The sequence below is a fragment of the Brachyistius frenatus genome, unplaced genomic scaffold (genome assembly GCF_029030835.1).
Source record: "Brachyistius frenatus isolate BFR_SWC_R1_liver_20210118 unplaced genomic scaffold, ASM2903083v1 Contig_184, whole genome shotgun sequence".
NCBI lineage: Eukaryota > Metazoa > Chordata > Actinopteri > Embiotocidae > Brachyistius > Brachyistius frenatus.
This window is the reverse complement of record NW_027210783.1, coordinates 455,966-477,409: the sequence shown is the minus strand read 5'-3', so window position 1 is coordinate 477,409 and position 21,444 is coordinate 455,966. Positions and strand designations below refer to the sequence as shown.

General features: G+C 47.1%; 1 protein-coding gene across 4 annotated transcripts in view; it reads right to left on the bottom strand.

Annotated features, from left to right (window-relative positions):
* The window catches only part of trpc5a (transient receptor potential cation channel, subfamily C, member 5a), a 74,151-nt gene that overhangs the window by 33,585 nt on the left and 19,122 nt on the right, over nucleotides 1-21,444 (bottom strand). The window contains exons 1-8 of one of the 4 annotated variants that reach the window (XM_069718010.1): nucleotides 10,372-11,184; nucleotides 7,350-7,391; nucleotides 6,790-6,892; nucleotides 6,097-6,347; nucleotides 2,189-2,305; nucleotides 2,020-2,082; nucleotides 1,566-1,703; nucleotides 967-1,173 (exon numbers count right to left, since the gene is read on the bottom strand). In XM_069718010.1, coding sequence (XP_069574111.1) covers nucleotides 967-1,173; nucleotides 1,566-1,703; nucleotides 2,020-2,082; nucleotides 2,189-2,305; nucleotides 6,097-6,347; nucleotides 6,790-6,892; nucleotides 7,350-7,382 — 912 coding nt within the window. In that variant the 5' untranslated portion in view covers nucleotides 7,383-7,391; nucleotides 10,372-11,184. Of the gene's footprint in view, nucleotides 1-966; nucleotides 1,174-1,565; nucleotides 1,704-2,019; nucleotides 2,083-2,188; nucleotides 2,306-6,096; nucleotides 6,348-6,789; nucleotides 6,893-7,349; nucleotides 7,392-9,655; nucleotides 9,677-10,069; nucleotides 10,160-10,371; nucleotides 11,185-21,444 lie in introns of those variants that run through there. The other 3 variants (XM_069718011.1, XM_069718014.1, XM_069718009.1) reach the window with 3 other exon arrangements.

The window sequence follows — 21,444 nt, the reverse complement described above, 5'->3', positions numbered from 1 at the left end:
ACCAAACAGCCACTCAGGAGGGACGACCCTCCATCTGTCCCTCCGTCCCTCCGTCCCCCCGTCCCCCCGTCCCTAACCGATGTGCTCCGCTCCGGCCATAACACCACGTCCCTCCTCCGGCCTGGAAAAGCACTTCTACCTGCTTTTAAACATCCAGCCCACAGAAAGCTGCAGTCTTGAGATGAACCTGATAATTAGTAATAAACTTCAACTTGATGTGTTTTTACTGATAATTTATGTTGTTTCATCATTTTTGCTTGTGTTTGAGATTTAAAAAATAAAATAAAAAAGAGTCTTTGTGCAACTTTGCACTGAGGATGACGTGTTTTTGAAAAGAAGCAGACTCCTTTACCCACGTCAGATCTTCACCAATCTTCCTGCTCCCTTGTCTCCCCCCTCGTCTCCCCCCAAGTCTCCCCCCCGGTCTCTGGCCTTTTGCTCCTGCTCTCATCCCTCCGCAGCAGAGAGCTGGAAACAGCAGGGAGGCGACATGCTGCCGGACGGAGGAAGACGGAGGAAGACGGAGGAAGACGGAGATCGCCTCGGGGATTTTTTTCTTTTCTAACTCTGTTTTGTTCTCGAGCTCCATTCAGTCAAATCTCCATCTCTTCCTCGCTCATGCCCTGGATCCTTCCAGCTCTCCATTTCTCTCTTTCTGTCCCATTAAATCTCTCCTTCGTGTGTTTGCTGGTTTTGCACTCGTTCCAACTCATTATCTCTGCGTTTTGTTCGGAAAGACTCTCTTTGTGCTGTAACACATTCAGCAGAGCTTCTTCCTTTTTTTGCAGTTGAGTCGGAGGAATTCTGCGAAGCCGCGGCTGTAAACACGTTAAAGCCGCCATTTGCTCATCGAACTTGCCGCTGAAGGTTCACATACGTGATCAGTTTCAACCTCGCGGTCGGACACCGACATCGCAACAAAACAAGCTCCCAAAGCTCCCCCTCCCCCCTGGGTCGAGTCCCTACCTCCTTCTGGTGGTACTTGATGGCGAGCTTGAGCTTGGCGAGGTCGTGGCACTGTTTGGGGTCCAGCTCCTCGCTCTGGTCGTTGTCTCTGTGGTTCAGGATGGTCTCCAGCTCCCTGGAGCTCCGGGCCTGATCCAGGAGGTCCTTGGCGAAACGTTTGCACTGCTGAGACAGCTCCTCGTACTCCTGGCGAAACTCGTTCTCCACCTGGCGGTAAACCATAACCGTAACTTTGAACATCGTCTTATCGTGCTGCGATGGCAACCTGAAACTAATAAGCAGCGTTTGATATAAATGCTTCTGCGGGCTGAACTGTGGAGAGAAAAGAGGGGAACACAGAAATGATTTGAAGCTCATGAAGTTGAGGACGTGGCATCCCTCCAGCAGACGTACCTTCGGGTGCTGCGAGAATCTCCGGAGGACCGAAGCTGCTCTGGTGGATCCGGATTTTCTATCGCAAACACTTTTAAGCTGGCGTCTCATTTAATTGAACAGCGAGCTGCGTAACATCTGGCAGAAATCACCACAAAAAGCTGCGTTTCTGTGCCGAAGGACGGATCGGGGTGCTCGTGACTAATGAAGGGGCTCCACCTCCGTACCTTGCTGAGCTCCTTGAGTTCCCAGCCCAGTCGGAAGGCGGTGAGGATGGGATCCTCGCTGGACAGCGCGATGAGAGAGGGCGAGGCCAGAGCCTTGTAGATGTTGAGGCGAGAGCGTGAATGTCGAAGGCTGTCGACCTGCAGAGAGTTGAAGGAGATGTACTTTACCATCGGACACCTGCTCGTCTTTGTGGATCTGTCGCGTTCTCTCTGCTCAGGTGAGTTCATCTGATTAAATGTGATTAAATGTGTGTAAGTGTGTTCTAGAGAGCTTTGGTCAAGTTTGTAGCGGCTTCTCTCAATAACCAAGTTTTAAGAGATTTTTCTTGCGATACAATTTGGGAAAAAAGCAAAATAAATTGCAAGTCGAAGAAAAACATGTTTGGTGTAAAACATTGTTGAGTTATTGAAATACATTCAAACATTTGTGCCTGTCACAGGAGTCAGGACTCACCTCTGAACTGGACACACACTCAACACAGTCGCATCGGATCTGGTGAGGTCTGGGGATGGTGACCTGCACAGAGCAACATTCGCTCAGTGAAACCGAGCTCAACGTTTATCTGCTCACAATAAAAAGACGGCTTCTACTCATGTTTTGACGTGTCGTAAAGCGTCACCACCTTCCGCTGGACGAGCAGCTTGATGATCTCGTAGTTGTTGGTGTGAGCGGCGAGCATGATGGGCGTGATGTCGGGGGTGAACTCGGAGAACTGACTGTCCATCATGAGCGAAGGAACCTGGAGGACAGCGGATGGGAAAGCTGTGAAAACGGGACCGACGTCTGCCGTTGCATAATCCGGCAGACGGATGTTTGTCTTATTAACTGGCAGCCGAACGGGAACAAACAACAAACTCAGAGGAAGCTTTGAACCGCGCGGTCAAAACAAAGATTCAGCTCTCAAAGCAGATGATTCATCACGTTAAAGTCTCTCCGACTAACCGCCCGATAACGGAAAGTTTCCCGCTCGACGACGCGGCGGAGGTGCTTTTATTTAAAGCCGCGTCGTCGACCAAAAGCTCAGCGATGTCACTCTGAGCCCCAAAAAATAACACGGGAGGATGAGAGACATAAATAATGTCATTAAAGGACACTATGGATTTATGAGTGATTACAGCAGGAGCGGAGGAGGTGATGTTAAAATGAAAAGTCAGTCGGCTGTTTGAATCATCGGAGAACAAACACTTGAAAATGACAGAAAGATGAAGTCCAGGTTAAAAATGTCGCAAAGCATTATCCTGTAATACACACACACACACACACACACACACACACACACACACACACACACACACACACACACACACACACACACACAGTCCAAGACATCTGAAGAAGAGGAGCAGACAGGAGGAAGAAGAGGAGGGGGAGGATGAGGAGGAGGAGGAGGAGGAGGAGGAGGAGGAGTGCAGGGAACACGTGTAGATTCTTTCATCTCTCACAGGGAGAACGAAGCAGAGTGCTTCTCATCTCGTCCTCCCTCTTCGTCCTCTCCGCTGCCTCACTTCACCTCCTCTTCCTCACCTGCTCTTCCTCCTCACCGTCTCCCACATCTTCTCTGCTGCTCATCTTCCTCTTCTAACCCTCCCCGCCATCCTCCATCTGCTTCCCCTCTTCATCTCTTCTTCTCTCCTCTTCTCTTCCTCTCTCCTGCCAGAAAAAAACCCTTCATCTGATCTCTCCTTCTCTCTGGACGTTTCGCATCCTTTTTTTGTTTTGTTCCCGCCATGATGAGGAGAGTGAGAGCAGCTGCCACGGGCTGAGCATCACACACTGATTACACACACACACACACACACACACACACACACACACACACACACACACACACACACACACACACACACACACACACACAGGTAAATATAAACAAGCACTCAGGAGAATGCTGCATGTAATGTGATTTTAATTAATGCAGTAAAAGTGCTGCTGACGAGGACGAGTTAACGAGGACTGACCCACATTAGAGAACCTCACCGTGGTGTTCGGTTCTGTTTGGTCTCAGATCCACTCGCACATTAAGCTGGATTCAAAACCTCCACGCCCGGGGGTTTATACCATAACTCATATTTTAGTTTTTTAGACTCCGAAGAAGACTTTTTGTATTTTGTTTACAGCCAGATTGAATTGGAGGCCGAAGGTTAGAACAAAAACAAGTGTTTAAGGTCAAAGAGGAAACGGGCGCTGCTCAAATCAAAGAAAATATCAGAACCAGACTTGCAGGTTGGAAATAAAACACTTGTTTATAAAGTCAGTTTTATTTTAAAAGGGCACTTTGGTGCTGTAATATTTTCTGTTCACGCCATTTTTCCGCAGAGAATTTTTTTTTCAGGAATTTGCGCAAAGATTTGCCAAACTCAGTTTTGTTGTTGAATGTTGTGGATGTCCTCGTGTGCTTCCTGTGGACGTGTGCTGATCTTCACAGGTACAGTCGATGCCTTTTATCTCCCCTCTGTCAAAACTGTTGATCTTCCTTCCACCCCCTTACCCCCTCTCTCTTTTTATTACCTTCCTCTCTCCCTCCTCATCCTCCTCCCTCACTCCCTTTGTCTCCTCACCCTTCGTTTACCGGCTCGCTTACAAATAAAAGGAACGAGTCGGCGACGAAACGCAGAGAGGAGGTTGGAAATGTGAGGCACCGAGTTGTTGTTTTTTAAGAGGAGGGGGAGGGGGGGGGGAGGAAGAGAGACGGTGACACCGAGGCCAAACGAAAGAGAGAGAAAGAGCAGACGTGGAGTGAAGGAAAGCAGATGGGGAGAGAGGGAAGGAGACAGGAAGTGAGACAGAGATATACAGACGGCCTCTCGCTTCTCTTTGAAGTGTGAAGGGAAAGATCACGTGTGTGTGTGTGTGTGTGTGTGTGTGTGTGTGTGTGTGTGTGTGTGTGTGTGTGTGTGTGTGTGTGTGTGTGTGTGTGTGTGTGTGTGTGTGTGTGTGTGTGTCTGTGTTTGATATCTATGGATGTGTGTTTACAGACAGTTAAAAGTCAGTTTTATGTAATCATATTTTGATTTTCAGCACAAACTTTGAGGTTTTACTGTTAATTGAATTTCTTTTTGATTTTGTGTTTTTTATACGTAACTTCAAGAGAGTCTAGTTGAGCTGCAGAAAATCAGCTGTCCAGTCAGAAGTGACCATATTTGGATGAGCTGGGGGAGGAGCCAGCGGTGGATCTGACCGATCTGATTGGAAACCTGACGATACTACGTCCCGCCCACCGATAGCTGTAACCTGACTGCACCACAGACCTGTCAATCAAACAGACACGCCCCCAAAAACAGGTCTTCTTGAATCTTCTTTTCTAATGAATGAGGGATTATTTTCAGATGGACCTCCAGAAAACTAAGAAGAAGGAGTGACTTTAGCTAACAACACCGAGAGAACTGATGGACACATTTTATTCACTTTGGATTTGATGAGAGAAGTTGAACGGCGAGTTTCATCTGTAGAAATGAACTGAAGAGGAAATATGAATGAAAGACATGAAACAGAAGAACGAGAGAAACGGACACAGCTTCGTTTCCTTCCACATCCTACCGAAGAGCGACCGAAAAAAACCTTCCCACAATCCTCTGCTTCGGCCAACAAGGGTTGGTTACCATGGTGACGTGGCACCTCACAGCCTCAGACGGTCCAGGAATTAATGCAACTCGGTTGTTTTCTCTCATCTTATCTTTTTATTTAATAATTTAAAATACAAAATATAATGTTCTTGTTTCCTCTTCCTCTTCACTCTCCTCTTCCTCCAATGTCTCTCACTCGCTCTTCATCACACCCCCACCCGCCTCCCCCATCCCTCCCTCCTCTCTTCATCTCTGCACCCTATTGAGTTTGAATCTCTCACTCTTCATACTTCCTGAGTCTCCCTTCACACCTACACTTTAACTGAACAGTGCAACATGTTCTTTTGCTCACACGCACACACACACACACACACACACACACACACACACACACACACACACACACACACACACACACACACACACACACACACACACACACACACACACACACACACACACACACACACACACACACACACACACACACACACACACACACACACACACACACACACACACACACACACACACACACACACACACACACACACACACACACACACACACACACACACACACACACACACACACACACACACACACACACACACACACACACACACACACACACACACACACACACACACACACACACACACACATACACACACACACACACACACACACACACACACACACACACACACACACACACACACACACACACACACACACACACACACACACACACACACACACACACAGACATGCAGCAGGCAGACAAATATACTGTCTGTCTCTAAATCCTATTTCACAGTTTGTCTTGAAGACGAGCGGTTTAATTTTCCTCCTCAGCAGAACGAAGCGTTACAGTGATGTTATCACACACACACACACACACACACACACACACACACACACACACACACACACACACACACACACACACACACACACATCTCACCTGCTTCTCCCCGCTGGGCCGGCGGTGGGACAGCAGCAGCTCCACGGCGCCCACCACCTCCTTCCTGATGGCGTAGAGCAGCGCGTCGCCCGTGTGGATGCCGTGGTCCAGCAGCAGCTCCATGATCTCCAGGTTCTCGTTCTCGATGGCGATGAGCAGCGCGCTGCGGCCCAGCGGGTCCAGACAGTTCACATCCATGTTGTAGTAGACCTCGGCCTCGCGCAGCGCGTGTTTGACCCCTGCATAGTCGCCTGGAGGAGGAGGGGGGAAGAGGAGGGGGAGAAGAGGAGGAGGAGGGAGGAAGGAGGAGGTGGAGGGATTTTTGAAGTTTCTTCTTTGTTGTCAAATGTCTAAATGATTTCTGGTATTTTGACCAAAAGATTCCACAGTTATAGATCAGACATAAAACATTACATCACGTAAATATCATAACAATCCTTGTGTATTATTTGGGATGTAAACTTGTTCCAGTTTCTGGTTGAAGGACGTCGTGACAGAACATTAAACCTGCAGTCAGTCGGACTGAGCAGCTGCTCGGCTGTCAGGCAGCGTCACCTCAGCGTCGTCTCACAGGTGACTGCACCAGCAGGTGTGTGTGTGTGTGTGTGTGTGTGTGTGTGTGTGTGTGTGTGTGTGTGTGTGTGTGTGTGTGTGTGTGTGTGTGTGTGTGTGTGTGTGTGTGTGTGTGTGTACCTTTCTCCACGGCGGTGAGGTAGGCTCGCTCCTCGGCGGACAGCTCCACCTCAGCGCGGACGATCTGAAGTGGGATGCGGTCCCGGTACGGCGAGTATGTCGCCTAAAACACAAACAACAACAACAACAACAACACAGAGCGAAGGAAGCTGTCAGATCGACTCTGATCCGCTTCGGGATCTCCGTTTTCTCTGTGGTTGAAACTAAACCAGAGTCGACAGAGAAGAGCAGAACTCATCGTACTGCAGATTTAAAAGTCTCAGAATCTGATCTGATTTTTGTTCCTCTGACGCCGTTTTTATAAACCGCCCCTCAGAGCTGCAGCCAGCCGACATCACATCCAATATTTGATTCTCGCTGTTTGTTTTGGGCTCGAAAATGCTGATAAACCAGCTGCTGGTTTAATTGTAAATATTGAAAATCCTCTCCGCGGCCAACGAGGCCTGACGAGAGGAGGAGTTGGTGGGAGGGGGTTGGTTTGAGGAGTCACAATCAGACGTCATCATGTCGGACATGAAGGTCGAGGAACCGTGAAGTTGCGGTAAATAAACACAACTCACCTTCTTGTAGTAGAGCTGTGTCATCGGATTCATCTGGCCAGTCTGGAAAAACAGGAAGAGAAGAGGAAGTTACAGCGGTGAGACGGAGGAGGGAGGAAGGAGGGAGGAGGAGGAGGAGGAGAAAGGAGGAGGGAGGAAGGAGGAAGGAGGAAGGAGGGCCTGCTGTGACCTCAGCAGCTCGTCTGCCTCACCTTCATGTAACGAGCTGCAGTTTTCTGTTTTTAATTTGTTTGTGGTTCATTAATTCACAGGACGACATTCAGGAACAGAAGAGGACAGATTATATGATTAGGTTTTATTATGATTATTTTATATTATTATTATATGCTGCGTCCCAACACAGATGTTTTGCTCAACATCATCACGACATGTTTTTTGTTTTGTTTTGTTCAGTCTCAACATTGTTTTTAGTTTCTTATCGTTTATGTTTTTTTACTGTTTTGATTCTGTGTTTGAACGTGGACTCGGCAGGTTGCAGTGTGACAGCAGAGACGCTTCGGTTTTCACCTCTGACCTCGAGCTTCAACTTTTTTTCATTTCAGCGTCCAAAAAACCAACGAGGAGGAGGAGGAGGAGGATGAGGAGGAGGAGCCTCGGCGGTCCTCGTCTTCTGTTTCAGCGGATTCTCCTCTTTGACTGAATAATGTATCTGAGTGGACGATGACGGCAGCCTCATGTTGAACTGTGGAGGAGAATAAAGGTCAGACAAAGACGAGCTCCTGCAGCTCCTGCAGCTCCTGCAGCTCCTGCAGCTCCTGCTGTCCGTTGACTCCATCATGCGGAGCGGATTAAATTATGTGGATTAATTCTGCAGCAGCAGGAATGCAGTTAAAAATCTGCATAGCGAGGGTGAATTTCTGCTGACGACTTTAACAACGCTACGGCACTGCAGATAAAACTCACCTCCCTCCTCGTCCTCCGGTTTCTCTCCTCCACTTCTACATGTCTTGCCCCCACCGACCCCCCCCCCCCATCTACTTCTCTCCACCTGCATCTCTTTGCACAAAGCTATTTGTAACTCTCCTCTCATCTTCCTCCCTCAGAAATCTCGCTGCATCTTTGACTCCCTGCATCTCATGATTTTCTGATCCACTTTCACGTCTCTTGTTTCCATCTTTGGGACAAAAAAACAACAACTAAACAACAACAACACTCCTTTGCTAATGGCCACGTGTCAACAGCTGCTGCTCTGACAGGTAGAACAACGACTTGCAGTGACTTGCAGGATTGACCTCATTGACACAGAAGGAAACGCAGCGATAAGCCCGACGGTGGCTGATAACGAAACGTCACACCTTCCTGAACATGAAAACTATCAGCTTCAGTCTCCCGTCTTAAACACAACCTCTAAAAAAACAAAACGACTTTTCTCTCCGGGATTTCTACCGTCGCCGTCTTGCTTTACTGTGGCAGGAAGTGACCATATTTGGACGAGCTGGGGGAGGAGCCAGCGGTGGATCTGACCGATCTGATCGGAAACCTGACGATACTACGTCCCGCCCACCGATAGCTGTAACCTGACTGCACCACAGGCCTGTCAATCAAACAGACACGCCCCCAAAAACAGGTCTTCTTGAATCTTCTTTTCTAATGAATGAGGGATTATTTTCAGATGGACCTCCAGAAAACTAAGAAGAAGGAGTGACTTTAGCTAACAACACCGAGATAACTGATGGACACATTTATCAACTTCGAGGGAGACAGTAGGAGCGCTTGTTTTGAGGCAGCTCACATCTTGAATTAAAAAAAACTGTATTATGTTTTCACTCCAATTAATCGTCGTTGCCCTAAAAAAACCGAACACGAACGTGGCGGGCTGCCGTTCATCGTGAACGTAACCTCTGTTAACGACCTCCCAGAGCTGCAGCCCGGAGAAGCCGAGAGACTCGACTCCACGCTCGCATTTGGTTTTACCCACTGAGGATAGCGCCTTCCTCAGTGTAGCTCGTTGTCGTAGCAACGCTGTGTGGAAACTACCATGATGTCATCTCCGACTTCAACAGACACACGCGCTCCATTCTCTCCAAAAACAGAAGAAGGTCTGTTGCCAACGAGTGACGATTCTCTCGGACCAATCGGTCCACTCGTCCACTCACAAACCCAGACGCTTCCTGTCAGGCTGGTTCTGATTGGTTCGGGCTCCACTCAGTAAAACAACCTCAAATGCAGGTGAGGAAGTTGATTAGCGCAGTAAACGGTCCCTCAGCTGGTATGAGTCAAAACACATCTCTGATCAATCACTTCCTCAGGTGCTATAACGGAAGAAAATCACCAATCAGAGCAGAGGATCCTGTCCTCAACCAAACCTGTGCAAAGCGCCGACACGACACCGAATCCGCATGGAATAAATCAGTCGGTTTGCCGAGCTGCAGTTGAAGAAGTCCAGTCCATTAAAACTGCTGCAAAGAGGAGCCGTTTATAAAAGTTACATTAAACATGAGGGACGAGGCGGGATCGTGCCCTCCGCAGCCGCCTGCAGGTGCGAGAAAACAAGCATCTCCTGGCTAAAAGGTGTCGGCGCTGTCTGGCGGTAAATCACACGGGAGATTTTGATGATACTTGTAGCAGCTGTTAAAGACTTTGATGGACTTGGCCCTGAGTAAATGAATGACTTGTCCGCCGCTCGGGGCTACTGCCAAACTCACCCTACTACCGTGATACGAATTTTTAGTTGCCTTTATGAGCAGTTTCCCCCATTGCATTCTGGGTCATGTATGTACCTTAAAGAGGGAGGCGTCTACTTCCCGTTATGAGCAGACGTTATAAAAACATCGAAGCAGCGAGCGTGTCCCGTCGTCTTTGAGCCACGAACTGGAGAGACGAGCTGCTTTACTGCTTTCTATTACATGTGGGTGGTTCTCTCTCCATCATCATCATCACTCCTCTTCCTCCTCTCAGGATGGTCGCTCAGGTTTCTCTCCTCCTTCACGTCTCCCACACACACACACACACACACACACACACACACACACACACACACACACACACACACACACACACACACACTCCCATCACTCTTCACCTCTATCTCTAGGCGACACTGCTTTAAAAAAAACAGCCATGATTCTGTGGTGGAAATCACCACATGGGCTCAGGAACACTTGGCTGGAAGTCGGCGTGTTGAAGATTTCCCGTTCCCCCAAAAGTTTGAACACAAAACTCAGATGTTTCTCTGCTCCGGTTTCAGGTCCGCGGTTGAATTCACAAATGATGTTGATGAAGAGACGACACTCTGAATACTTCCTCGTGAAGGTTGTTGCTTCCTCAGGAACAGACTGAACTTTTTTTTTAATCACTACTTCTCAGCTCAGGATGTTAAAACTAGAGGAGAAAAAAAAAAAATCCTCCATCAGAGACATTGTTTGAATGTGTTTTCCTCTTCAGGTCTACGTATTTGTAAAATAAATAAATAAAAAGGGCCCCCAGACTATCTTCAATGTTGTGTCATTGGTCCAAAGCTGTTATTGCTCCTCTTCCTCTGCTCCACTCTTTCTTCATCCCTCAAATGTTCCTGCGTTAATATTCATCTCTGCCTCTCTGCCTCCACATCCATCACTCACGCTGCTTCGCTGCCGACTTCCTCCCGCGGCTGTCTCAGTCCATCTCTCTTGGATTTAATCGAACTCCCCTCCGTCTCTCTTTTGGTCCCATGATCCTCCTCTGTATCACTCTCTCCTTCACTTCAGTCTAATGTGATCTCCCGTTTAGACTTTCTGCTGCTACCGAGTCCTTTTCTCTGCTTTGTAAAGAAAAAAAACCCCGTCTGTTTTCCCAGTTTCTTCTCTTTGTCATTCACTCTCAAGTCTCTTTTTTCCCGTCGCTCTACGTCCTCTCACTTCCTTTTATCTTTTGGTTTCTTACATTCTCCTCACATCCCTCCTCCTGCTCTCCTCCTGCTCTCCTCCCTCCATCACATCCTTTTTCCTCCCGTCTGCGTTTCCATAAAAGAGAGACGGAGGTCAAACATATCTGAACCGAACCATAGTGACGCATAATTCAAATCACACATGGAGAGTATGTGTTGAATATGAGCTGATGAGCTTCACTATCAGATACTTCATTTGTCTTTTCAGGGAAATTAAAAATGGACCTTTCAGAGATATCGGGATGTATTTTTGGAGTGGATGAAGTTGTTAAATTTCCGGACGCTGCGCAGTTTAAATCCCGACTCGTTGGTCCCGTCAGCAAGATCCAACATGATGTGCAGATTAAAACCTTTCAATAAAAGCCTCCAGAAATTAAAAGCCCACACAATTAAAATACGTGGACAGAAAAGCCTAATCTGTGCGGCTGCAGGACAAACATAACACCATCAGGGTAAAAAGGAAGGGAAGGCCAAACAGAGTGCGAAATCTGGTGAACGAGGAGATGACGGGAAGGCAAATGGCTCTCCTTATTGATGTCAGTGAGACCAAACAAAAACAAAAACACGTCCTGCACCGACATCAACCTTAAAATCATTCATACTGGAGTCCAGTTTTATTACACGGTTCATCCCAGAGTTCAGAACGAGTCCTCGGAAAGTGGACAGAACGCTCTGCATGAACAAGCGGAGGCTGTTCGTTGAACAACGAGGCTCCAAGTTAAAGTCGGACGTATGATCCGGTGCTCTTACAGCTTCAAGTCAGTTTGTCTGCTCAGTTGCGGCTGCAGTTATTTTAACGTCTCTTGTACTGCAGCACTAACGTCGAAACCAAAAAAAACTCTTATCATTGAACAGGTGCAGAGCTCTGATATTTGAAGGACTCCGACTGAACAAATTATCGAGAAAGCCGTTAGCAGATGAATCGATAGTGAGATTACAGATTAGTGGCAGCCAATGTTAGAACAAATAAAATCAAACCATTAATAAGACCTCCGAGGGGGAAAAGACGGAAATCTCATCAGAGAGGCCGAGGTTTAAATCTCAGGAGGAATCAGGAAAATCAATCACGTGATTGAGGTTTTTTTTTCTTTTCTGGGAGGAACAAAGAAGGAATCAGGGTTGATGTCCATCACGATGAGGCTTAAAGCTTTTGTCCTGTAGCTAAGAGTTGAGTGAAGTTTAACAGCAGTGGTTACCTTCAAAAATATTCTTCAAATGGGTTTAAGATTATTATATTGTCCTGCTGATTGGTCACTTTTTGTTTTTGCAATTATGGATCTGTTTATTTATGAGTTTTTTGTTTATCCCCATTAAATTGGATATTTTTGGGGGCTTAAATTGTTTTGGGCTGTTTTACTTCATACTGACTGGACAGATAATTAATTAGTCATTTTTAGGTATTTAAACATATAGTGTGGGACTGAGTGTGTATAAAAATATTTGTAGGCTCTGGGTCTGAAAAGTGAATGCCTTAAAGTGTAATACACACTGAGGGCCACTAGGGGCTGGCTCCAAAAAACCTCCGTCTCCAATAGACTCCCACTGAAAAAGTTCTCTCCTGAAACACAAAGACAGTAAATGTCATGATGGTGACTTTAGTTAAATTGACATTGACAATGATTGACAGGCCCGAGTGCAGTCAGGCTTCTGGGAGTGAGTGGGCGGGACATCATCAGTCTGATCCACCCCTCGCTCCACCCCAACTGGTCACTTCCCGCTCTGAAATAAAACAAGATGGCAGCAGCTGAAATGCCAGACTGGAGGCTTTAAAACAGCAGCAGGTGATTCAGCCAATCAGCAGCAGGTAAATCTCTCCGTAGTTCAGAGTATGTGGACGTTTTTAAACCTGGTGAGACGTTCAAAGGGCCGAGCTGGCATTTATTCAGTGTTTCACAGCTGTGGCGTCGGTGACATCAGCAACCTGTCGACTTGTGTTTTTGTAGAAACTCTCCCTACCGGACAAATGTTGTGTAGCTTTTAAACAAAGTTGAGTGGATCTGACTGGAGCACCAGGGGCGGGGCTTGTGCAGGCTGGACGCCGCCAGGCTCCTCCCCTCCACCTCACAGCTGCAGCACAAAAAAACTAAAAACAGAAGCTCAAAGCGCTTTTTCTTCACGGTTAACCTCCGTTTAACGAGGAGACTTGATTACAAACAAACTTATTCACAGGCTCGGTGTGAGGGAGCCGCCGCAGGGGGAGAAGAAGAAGAAAAACGAGACAACACAGCGAATCCTGGCAAATAAAACCACGTTGGCAGATGATGCAACCTTTTGTTGTGTAACGCTCTAAATATAGAAGCAAAAGGCATTTTGGGCATTTGGGGAGACGAGACCGCCAGCTGAACTGAAAATATCCCAACCCCGGTGCTACCTCGAGTCCCCGGGGAGCCTCCGCCTCTGCTCCCCCTCCCTCCCCCGCACTCCTCTCTTCCTTGTCCATCCCTCACTTCCTCCCCGTTGCTTCGCTTTCACCTCTCCTGTTCGCTCCTTCCTCCTCTAATCCTGCGTCTCCTCTTCACTAAGTCCTCTCGCTCCTTCAGAGTCCCTCCATCCTCTTCCTTCCTCTTCTCACTTCCTTCGTCCCCCCTCGTCACCCCTCCCGGCGGCATCCGTCACTTCCTGTCATCCTTCAACCTTTTCCCACGGCGACCATCCCGCCATCTGCAGCATCGCTCACCTCTCATTCCTCCACCTCTTTGTCTTCTCATTCATCTCCTCCGTCCTCCATCCTCTTTATCCTCCCTCCTCCTCCTTCTCCTCCTGCCCTCTTTATAACTTTTCCCCCCAAAAAATCCCATCACTCATCCTCTCTTCCACTCATCCTTTGTCCTCTCTTCCCTTTCAGACATTTGATTTAATTACCACGCATTCTTCTCTCTCCTCCTTTCTTGTCTCACTTCTGTTTTTGCTGACTCTCACACTCACGGGTCGCTTCACTAAAATCCGTCTCCTCGGAAAGATCGACCGGCGGCCGAGTCGATCCTGAGAGTTTCCTCCGCTCTCGTTTCAGTCCTGCTGCACTTAAAGAAACTTCGTCCTAATTAAAAACTCATCTTTTATTCGGCGCGTCGGCCAAATTCCTGATGCGACACATTTTCTTTTAGTTTTGGCAGAAGGAGTGAAATAAACAACAACATGTCAGTTGGATGTATTTGAGCCGTTATGAGTCAGTCCCTTCAGGAAGTCGCAAAAATCTTCTGATCACAATAATCAACGCTAAACTTTTTCTGCTGACAAAGTTCCTCAGTAGCGTCTCTGCTGGAGGTGTTACAGCACAAAGTAAGTCTTTCGGAATAAAACGGACTTCGTTAACGGAAGTAACCCGTCGGGAGACCTTCATTACACCTTGTTTCACTACCTTCACGTTTCACACTTATAACTTGGTCTTTATAGGTGATAACCATTCCTGTTACATCTCAGCTATCCACATCTCTTATCATTTAATGGGATGACACCTAGAGATTTTTTATATCAAAAGAAAGAAATAATGAAATTGTATCTCACCAGAAAAATAGAAAAAAGAGATATATTTTTATTGTGTCGAGGAGATTGTGTAGAATCTGTTAATATCTGAACCATGTTTGTGTGAAAACTGCATGACTCAGCAATTAGAAGAAGAACAATTTGCTTAGTGCGTGACAGACAACAAAACGTGGTGATCGGCTGCTTTTTGTTGTTTATCTGCAAAATGAATGTGTTTGATTGAGTGTTTTCAACAGTAAAACTCCACCCGGCGGTTAACGGGGACGAGAAGCATCGTTAGAGACGATCTGTGCAGGGAAGGAAAAAATGCTTAACAATAAAAGAAATTGGAGAAAGCCACAAGAAGTAACAGAGCAGGGTTGTTGTTTTTGCTGTTTTCTTTTGGGAGTATCCGGTGCTCTTTTAGCGTCCGCACGCACACAATAACAACAACAACAACAACTCGATGTCTCACACCGCCTGCGTCAGAGCGTTTTCTCTAAAAAAAAACCCAGCAGGATTAACCGCAGAGGATGAAATTGAACCATGTAGAAAAATAAAAAGTCCAATTCTCTGTCAGAACTCACAACGTTGAAGTGAACTTTATTCAAATCTTTAGGTTGCAACAATGAGACAGAAACACACAGAGAACCCCAGAAAACAGTTCAACAACAGGGACATTGTATGTTCCTCCTTTCCTTCCTCCTTTCCTTCACTGCTTCCTTCCTGCCTTTAATTTAATCATACGTAATTATACATTGAGCTGTAATTGAATTTGTTGCGCTACATCAGTCTATTTAATTGCCCTTAATTGCCCTGATCTCTGTGTGTGTGTGTGTGTGTGTGTGTGTGTGTGTGTGTGTGTGTGTGTGTGTGTGTGTGTGTGTGTGTGTGTGTGTTACTGTTAATCAGTGAATCAGTGTATCCTGATCTGCATCGTTGGACCTGGGCATTAAAGGAGGAGATGCATGCACGCACGCACGCACGCACGCACGCACGCACACACACACACACACACACACACACACACACACACAGAGGGAATTTTCCTAAACTGTGATAAATTGAGTTATTATCACATCTACTTGCGGTGTCACTGTGTGTAGTTTTTGGTGTGTGTGTGTGTGTGTGTGTGTGTGTGTGTGTGTGTGTGTGTGTGTGTGTGTGTGTGTGTGTGTGTGTGTGTGTGTGTGTGTGTGTGTGTGTGTGTGTGTGTGTGTGTGCAGCAACTCCTTTAAATTCTCAGCACATTCAAGTGTGTGTGAGACAAAACAAAACTCCTTGTACAGTGTTTGCTGGCAGCCACACACACACACACACACACACACACACGTCTCTTTTGGTGCTTGGTCATGACAGGAGGAGGCAGCGGGATCGCCATGGAAACAATGGTTGGAGTGGAGCAGTCAGGGAGCAGCTGTGGTTTCCTGCAGCAGCCGAGGTTAAAGGTGAAAGCTGCAGGTGTTTGATTCCCGCCCACCATTGAGCCACCTGAGATGATCACACCTCATCTTCATCAGCCTCAGAAAGGGCTGCCGGCGTGCCCCGAGGCAAGGCATCTGGTCGAGCAGTGAATGGTTTAATCAAAGGATGAATCTGACTGACTACAGGCTCGTGGAGAAGCTGTAACTCTACAGAGGAGCGCACTTGTGATTCGCTTCATTATCAGTTAATTGGACGAATGTTATCTCTACAGATTCATTAGAAAACGCTGTTTCAAAATGCTCGTTATTCAACGAAAAAAAACAACCTCCGAACAGGAAGTGAGGCAGCGAATCATCCGCGGTGAGAAGGCCGAAAAAGGCTCGTCTGACGTCGTTACACGAAACGACCGGCACTGAAATCTCGAAGCAAACAGAGCGACAACAGCATTAAACATTCAGCGTGTGCACAGCAGATCGATACGGCAGAAAAACAGCATTAGTCATTTGTTCTAATGGCTTCAAACGACCTGTTTTGACTTTCCCGTCTGGAGAAGAAGCGCCGTCCTTCTCCAGGAAAAAAAAAAAAGAAGAAAAAAAAGACACCATCTGTCACCGACTCAAACAGCTTCGAGATACACGGTGCATGTTGGGGTTGTTATCCAGCAGGACGACCGGCGAGACCGACGAGTCACCGACTCAGTTCCAGTCTGGAATTAAACTGTCTGTGAAAACATCGAATACTGAAGCAGAGTGAAAGGAAACTCTTTTCTAGGAGTTCAAACATGAATCCCATGAGGAGTAAAATTCAACTTTAACCTCATGTTGTTTAATTTGAACTCTTTCACAGTTTTAACAGACAGCACTTTCCATCACGTTCCTACACTTATGGTTTTTAATCATAGCCCCGTTTTATGAATCATTACGTCTTCATTGAAATGTTCCAAAACAGCATGTTTTAAACAAAAGTAAATATAATTTCCGCCCATCACTTAGATTTACGAAGAAATAACTGAGGCATGCTGGGAAATGCTAAGACGACAGTAAACACCAGGAGTAGAGTTGGAGAGTGATGGAGCCGCATTCCTCAAGAGACCTGCACAGAAAACACCGGCAAAGCCATCGTCAGCTGAGTGCCCCCCCCTCCCCACCACCACCACCACACACACACACACACACACACACACACACACACACACACCACCAACCCACCGAGAGAACTAACTCAAACCTCTGCTGCCAAAAGTGCACTGGACAAGAGATCCAGAGACAAAGAAGAGCCCAGCTGTGGATTTCCTGGTTGCCAGATATGTTGCTGTCATGTGGAAGCAGTTCAGCACCACGGACAGTTCAGCACCACGGACAGTTCAGCACCACGGACAGTTCAGCACCACGGACAGTAGTTCAGTACCATGGACAGTTCAGCACCACGGACAGCTCAGCAGCAAGGAAAAATTGGAAAACCTCAGCAGTTTCACTCCTATTTGTGCCTTGAGATTGATCACAGTGCACAATCTGAAGCACCTGGATCGAACTGGAAACTGATTTATGCTTTGAAACGACAGGCACAAAAGCTGTCGTCGCACAACTCACAATGCAGATCATTTGAATTACAGACGAGAGAGGGTTTGTGCCAAGTTTCATTTGACGGTGTCATCCAAAGCAACACTGGCTAACAGCCAAATCCTCCAGTGGACGCGGGAGGAATCACAGCGCCGGAGAACAGTCAGGTCGTCAACAGTGAGCCGACGCACGCCAATCATTGTGGTGTTGCGTCATCGCTGACAGCTGTTGAGCCGCCCTCAGGTCATTTTGGCATCTGTGAAATGTCAGCTTTTCTGTTTCCACTCCTCTCTGACAAACAGCCCCTCTCACTTTTCCTTAACTGAGCAGTTTGAGTTGTTTAACCTTCAAAAAAAAAAAAAAGGTGAAAATATAGTTCAACAAACGATCTGTTGTTTTGTTGAAGATCAACGAGTTCAGTAGTAAAAACTGTGTCAGTCACCTCGTTCCCATGTTAGAGACGCTGTTCGGATTACTGTCAACACACACACACACACACACACACACACACACACACACACTCGCGCAGTCCATAAAAACAGGCCACAGCCTAATTAGTCTCCTCTGTATGCAACCTGTGTGTGTGTGTTCGAATGTGTGAGTGAGGGTGTGTTGGATTAATTAGCTGGGAAGACGGCGGGCAGACGTTGGACGCCTTCCTTTGATCTGACGCTGCTAAGTACTTCCCGGAGAGAGAGAGACACACACACACACACACACACACACACACACACACACACACACACACACACACACACAGCATATAAAAGTGTCCACGTTGTTATGGTTGCGGTGACAGCAGAAGAACAGCAGGCTTTCTAATTATTGACCAGTCAGCGACATACTGAGGGCTACCTGACCCACAAGTGTGTGTGTGTGTGTGTGTGTGTGTGTGTGTGTGTGTGTGTGTGTGTGTGTGTGTGTGTGTGTGTGTGTGTGTGTGTGTGTGTGTGTGTGTGTGTGTGTGTGTGTGTGTGTGTGTGTGTGTGTGTGTTGATATAAATTTCCAGCCCAGCAGGTCAAACCGAAGGGCAGCACAGCACTTTGCACTTGAGAGTTAAAGCAAGATAAATGAGAGGAGCCGGGCTGAGAGGGACGTAGCGGAGAGAGAGAGTTTCAGCTTCAATCAAGGTGGTGACCTCACTCTCAGCTCGCTTTTCATGTTCCGCTGTTTTGTTTTGTTTTTTTGCCGTTATCTGTAATCTCTCCATCTCGTTCCTTTTTCCCTACGTTTGCCCTCCTCAATGCTTCTTCCTCGTCTCCTTCACTTGTTAAACGTCGACTTCCCGACCATAAAACAAGAGAAGAGTAACGTTCAGGAATGCGTCGCCCTTCGAGAGGAAGGATTCAGAGTGTCGTCTCTTGGTCAACATTCACTGGTCACGTGAACGTTTGTGATTTCAACCGCGGACCTGAACCCGGAGCACTGCATGGGCCGTTCCTGAGCCCATGCAGTGATTTCCATGACAGAATTACGTCTGTTTTTTGTTTTTTTTAAAGCAGCGGTTCCTGAGGGTCCAAAAGATCAAATCATCAACAGAGACCCTTGAAATGCTTCAGAAAGTGTTCAGCAGTGAAACGAGGTGTTTCTGAGCGACGTTCACGTTTCAAGAGGGGCGGAGCTTCACTGTCTGAGACGGAAGAAGATATTTTAGACGTGTTCGGGCTTTGATAACACTTTTCTAAAGTTATATACATTTATTTCTGTTTAAAATTCAACAATTTTCAGGTGTTTTCTTTTCAACATGAAAATTTCAGCTTGATGTCCAGAATCGGAAGAGCTGAAATAACTGGTATGAATAAATGCAGCATGGATGCGTCCCGGCAGCGGAGAGGACGTGACGATGTTCGCCGACGGTTGTTTTTCATGCTTTGATCCGTATCAGCTTAAATAACTTTTAATGAAGCGGGTTTTTGAAATGAAATTCCCTCCCTGTCCCCTCTGTTCGTCTCTTTCTCCTGTCTTTCCTGTAGAAAATACAAATACAAAAAATAGAGCGATGCGGTCCTTCTCTGTCCATTAAGCAGCTATTAGCCCCGTGGAACTCATTACAGACTCAGCTGGCAGGCGAACGACCCAAAAAAAAAACCATCAAATCCTGGTCGTAAAAAAAAAAAGGCGCCCCAGTGAGCCGGAAGAAACACAGTTACGAAGGAACAAGACGCATGCAGTGAGTCAGCTGCTGTTTTACAGAAACTTTTCCCTCCATAAAATCCTTAAAAACATTAAAAAGGAATGACTGACGGCTTCAAAATGCCACAACAAACACAATAACGGCTTCCAGAGATGTCCTCTCTGAAATTAAAGAACAAATAAGTGACGTTTTAGCTCACAGTCTGAACTGAGTGATGAAGAGGTCCACGTCCTCCTTCAGGCCGTGATAAGAGTCCTTCACAGGATAAAAAAACAACAACTCTATGATCATGTAAAAGAAAAAAAAAGTAGAGATATTCAGAAAGTGCCAGATAAATGTCTGACTGCCACCAGGAGAAGAGAAACTGAGTCACTGTTCAGTCGCTGAATTCATTTTCTTCAAAATGGACAGTTACACAAACAGAAACCAAGAGGGACGCAGGACAAAGGACGTTTGATTAAGACGCGCGTCACCGCCGCTGACTGTTTTTTAACAAACAAACGTTGCGCTAATAAAGCTTCAGCGAACAGAAACGTGAGGAGGAAACGGTGCCGACAGTCGGAGGGAAGGAAGCAGCGAACACCTCGACGGTCCAGAAAATAAGACGCTCGCTCATCTTTAGACGTGTCGAACGGGAGTCGCAGGACGTGAAAGACACTCAGGTGATCTGAGACGGTAAACTCTTCGGTGTTTGGGAGGTTTTCTGACAGGAAGTGACGTCACCACGTCGGTTTGTCAACGTTACGAAGCCTCCGGTTCAGATTCTGTCCGTCGCCATCTTTGCTAGTTCGGAGCAGGAAGTGACCGTATTTGGACGAGCTGAAGAGAATCATCACGCAGTCTGATCAACACATGGATCATCAAACACCTTCAGTTTACCTTGGAGAAGTTCAGCTGCAACATCAAGTGACAATAAACCCAACTGAACATGAACAAGAGTTTAAAGACGGCGAGCCGACCATTTGAAACCGAACCAGCGCTCCGACGAGGCCTCGGCAGATCAGACGGGACGTCTGACAGAGAGACGGAGAAATTACTGCAAACGATGAGATCCAGATGAAAAATAGCAGGACGTGAGATGTGACAGCACTTCCTGCCCCGAGGGTCGTCAGCCGTCGCCACGGCTCCCTAACGACCGCGGCTGCCATGGTTACCAGCACGGCTGTGCTGACAACAAGCGTGGCATGTCATACGGCGCGGCGCTGTCTGGGGACGATGTGTCTGGGCACACGCACGCACACACATACGCGCACACACACACACACACACACACACATGTGCGCGCGCGCACACACGTAGTGAAATGATACACTATCAAACACCACTCACACAAACAAACACATTGCAGCACGAGAACATATTAGCATATGAAAACACACACAGCTTAACATTTCAAGCAGCTGGTGGGGTGTCAGGGAAAAATATCACGCCTCACACACACACACATTCAAAGTATGTGCACACACACACACACACTCTGAGGTGCACGTCCAGCACTGACAAATGTCACCTCCTCTGTGTGCTTCCCTTTGATCTCACACACACACACACACACACACACACACACACACACACACACACACACACACACACACGCACGCACGCACGCACGCAGCTGCAGCAGTGCATGCCTCCCCTGCAGTACCGCA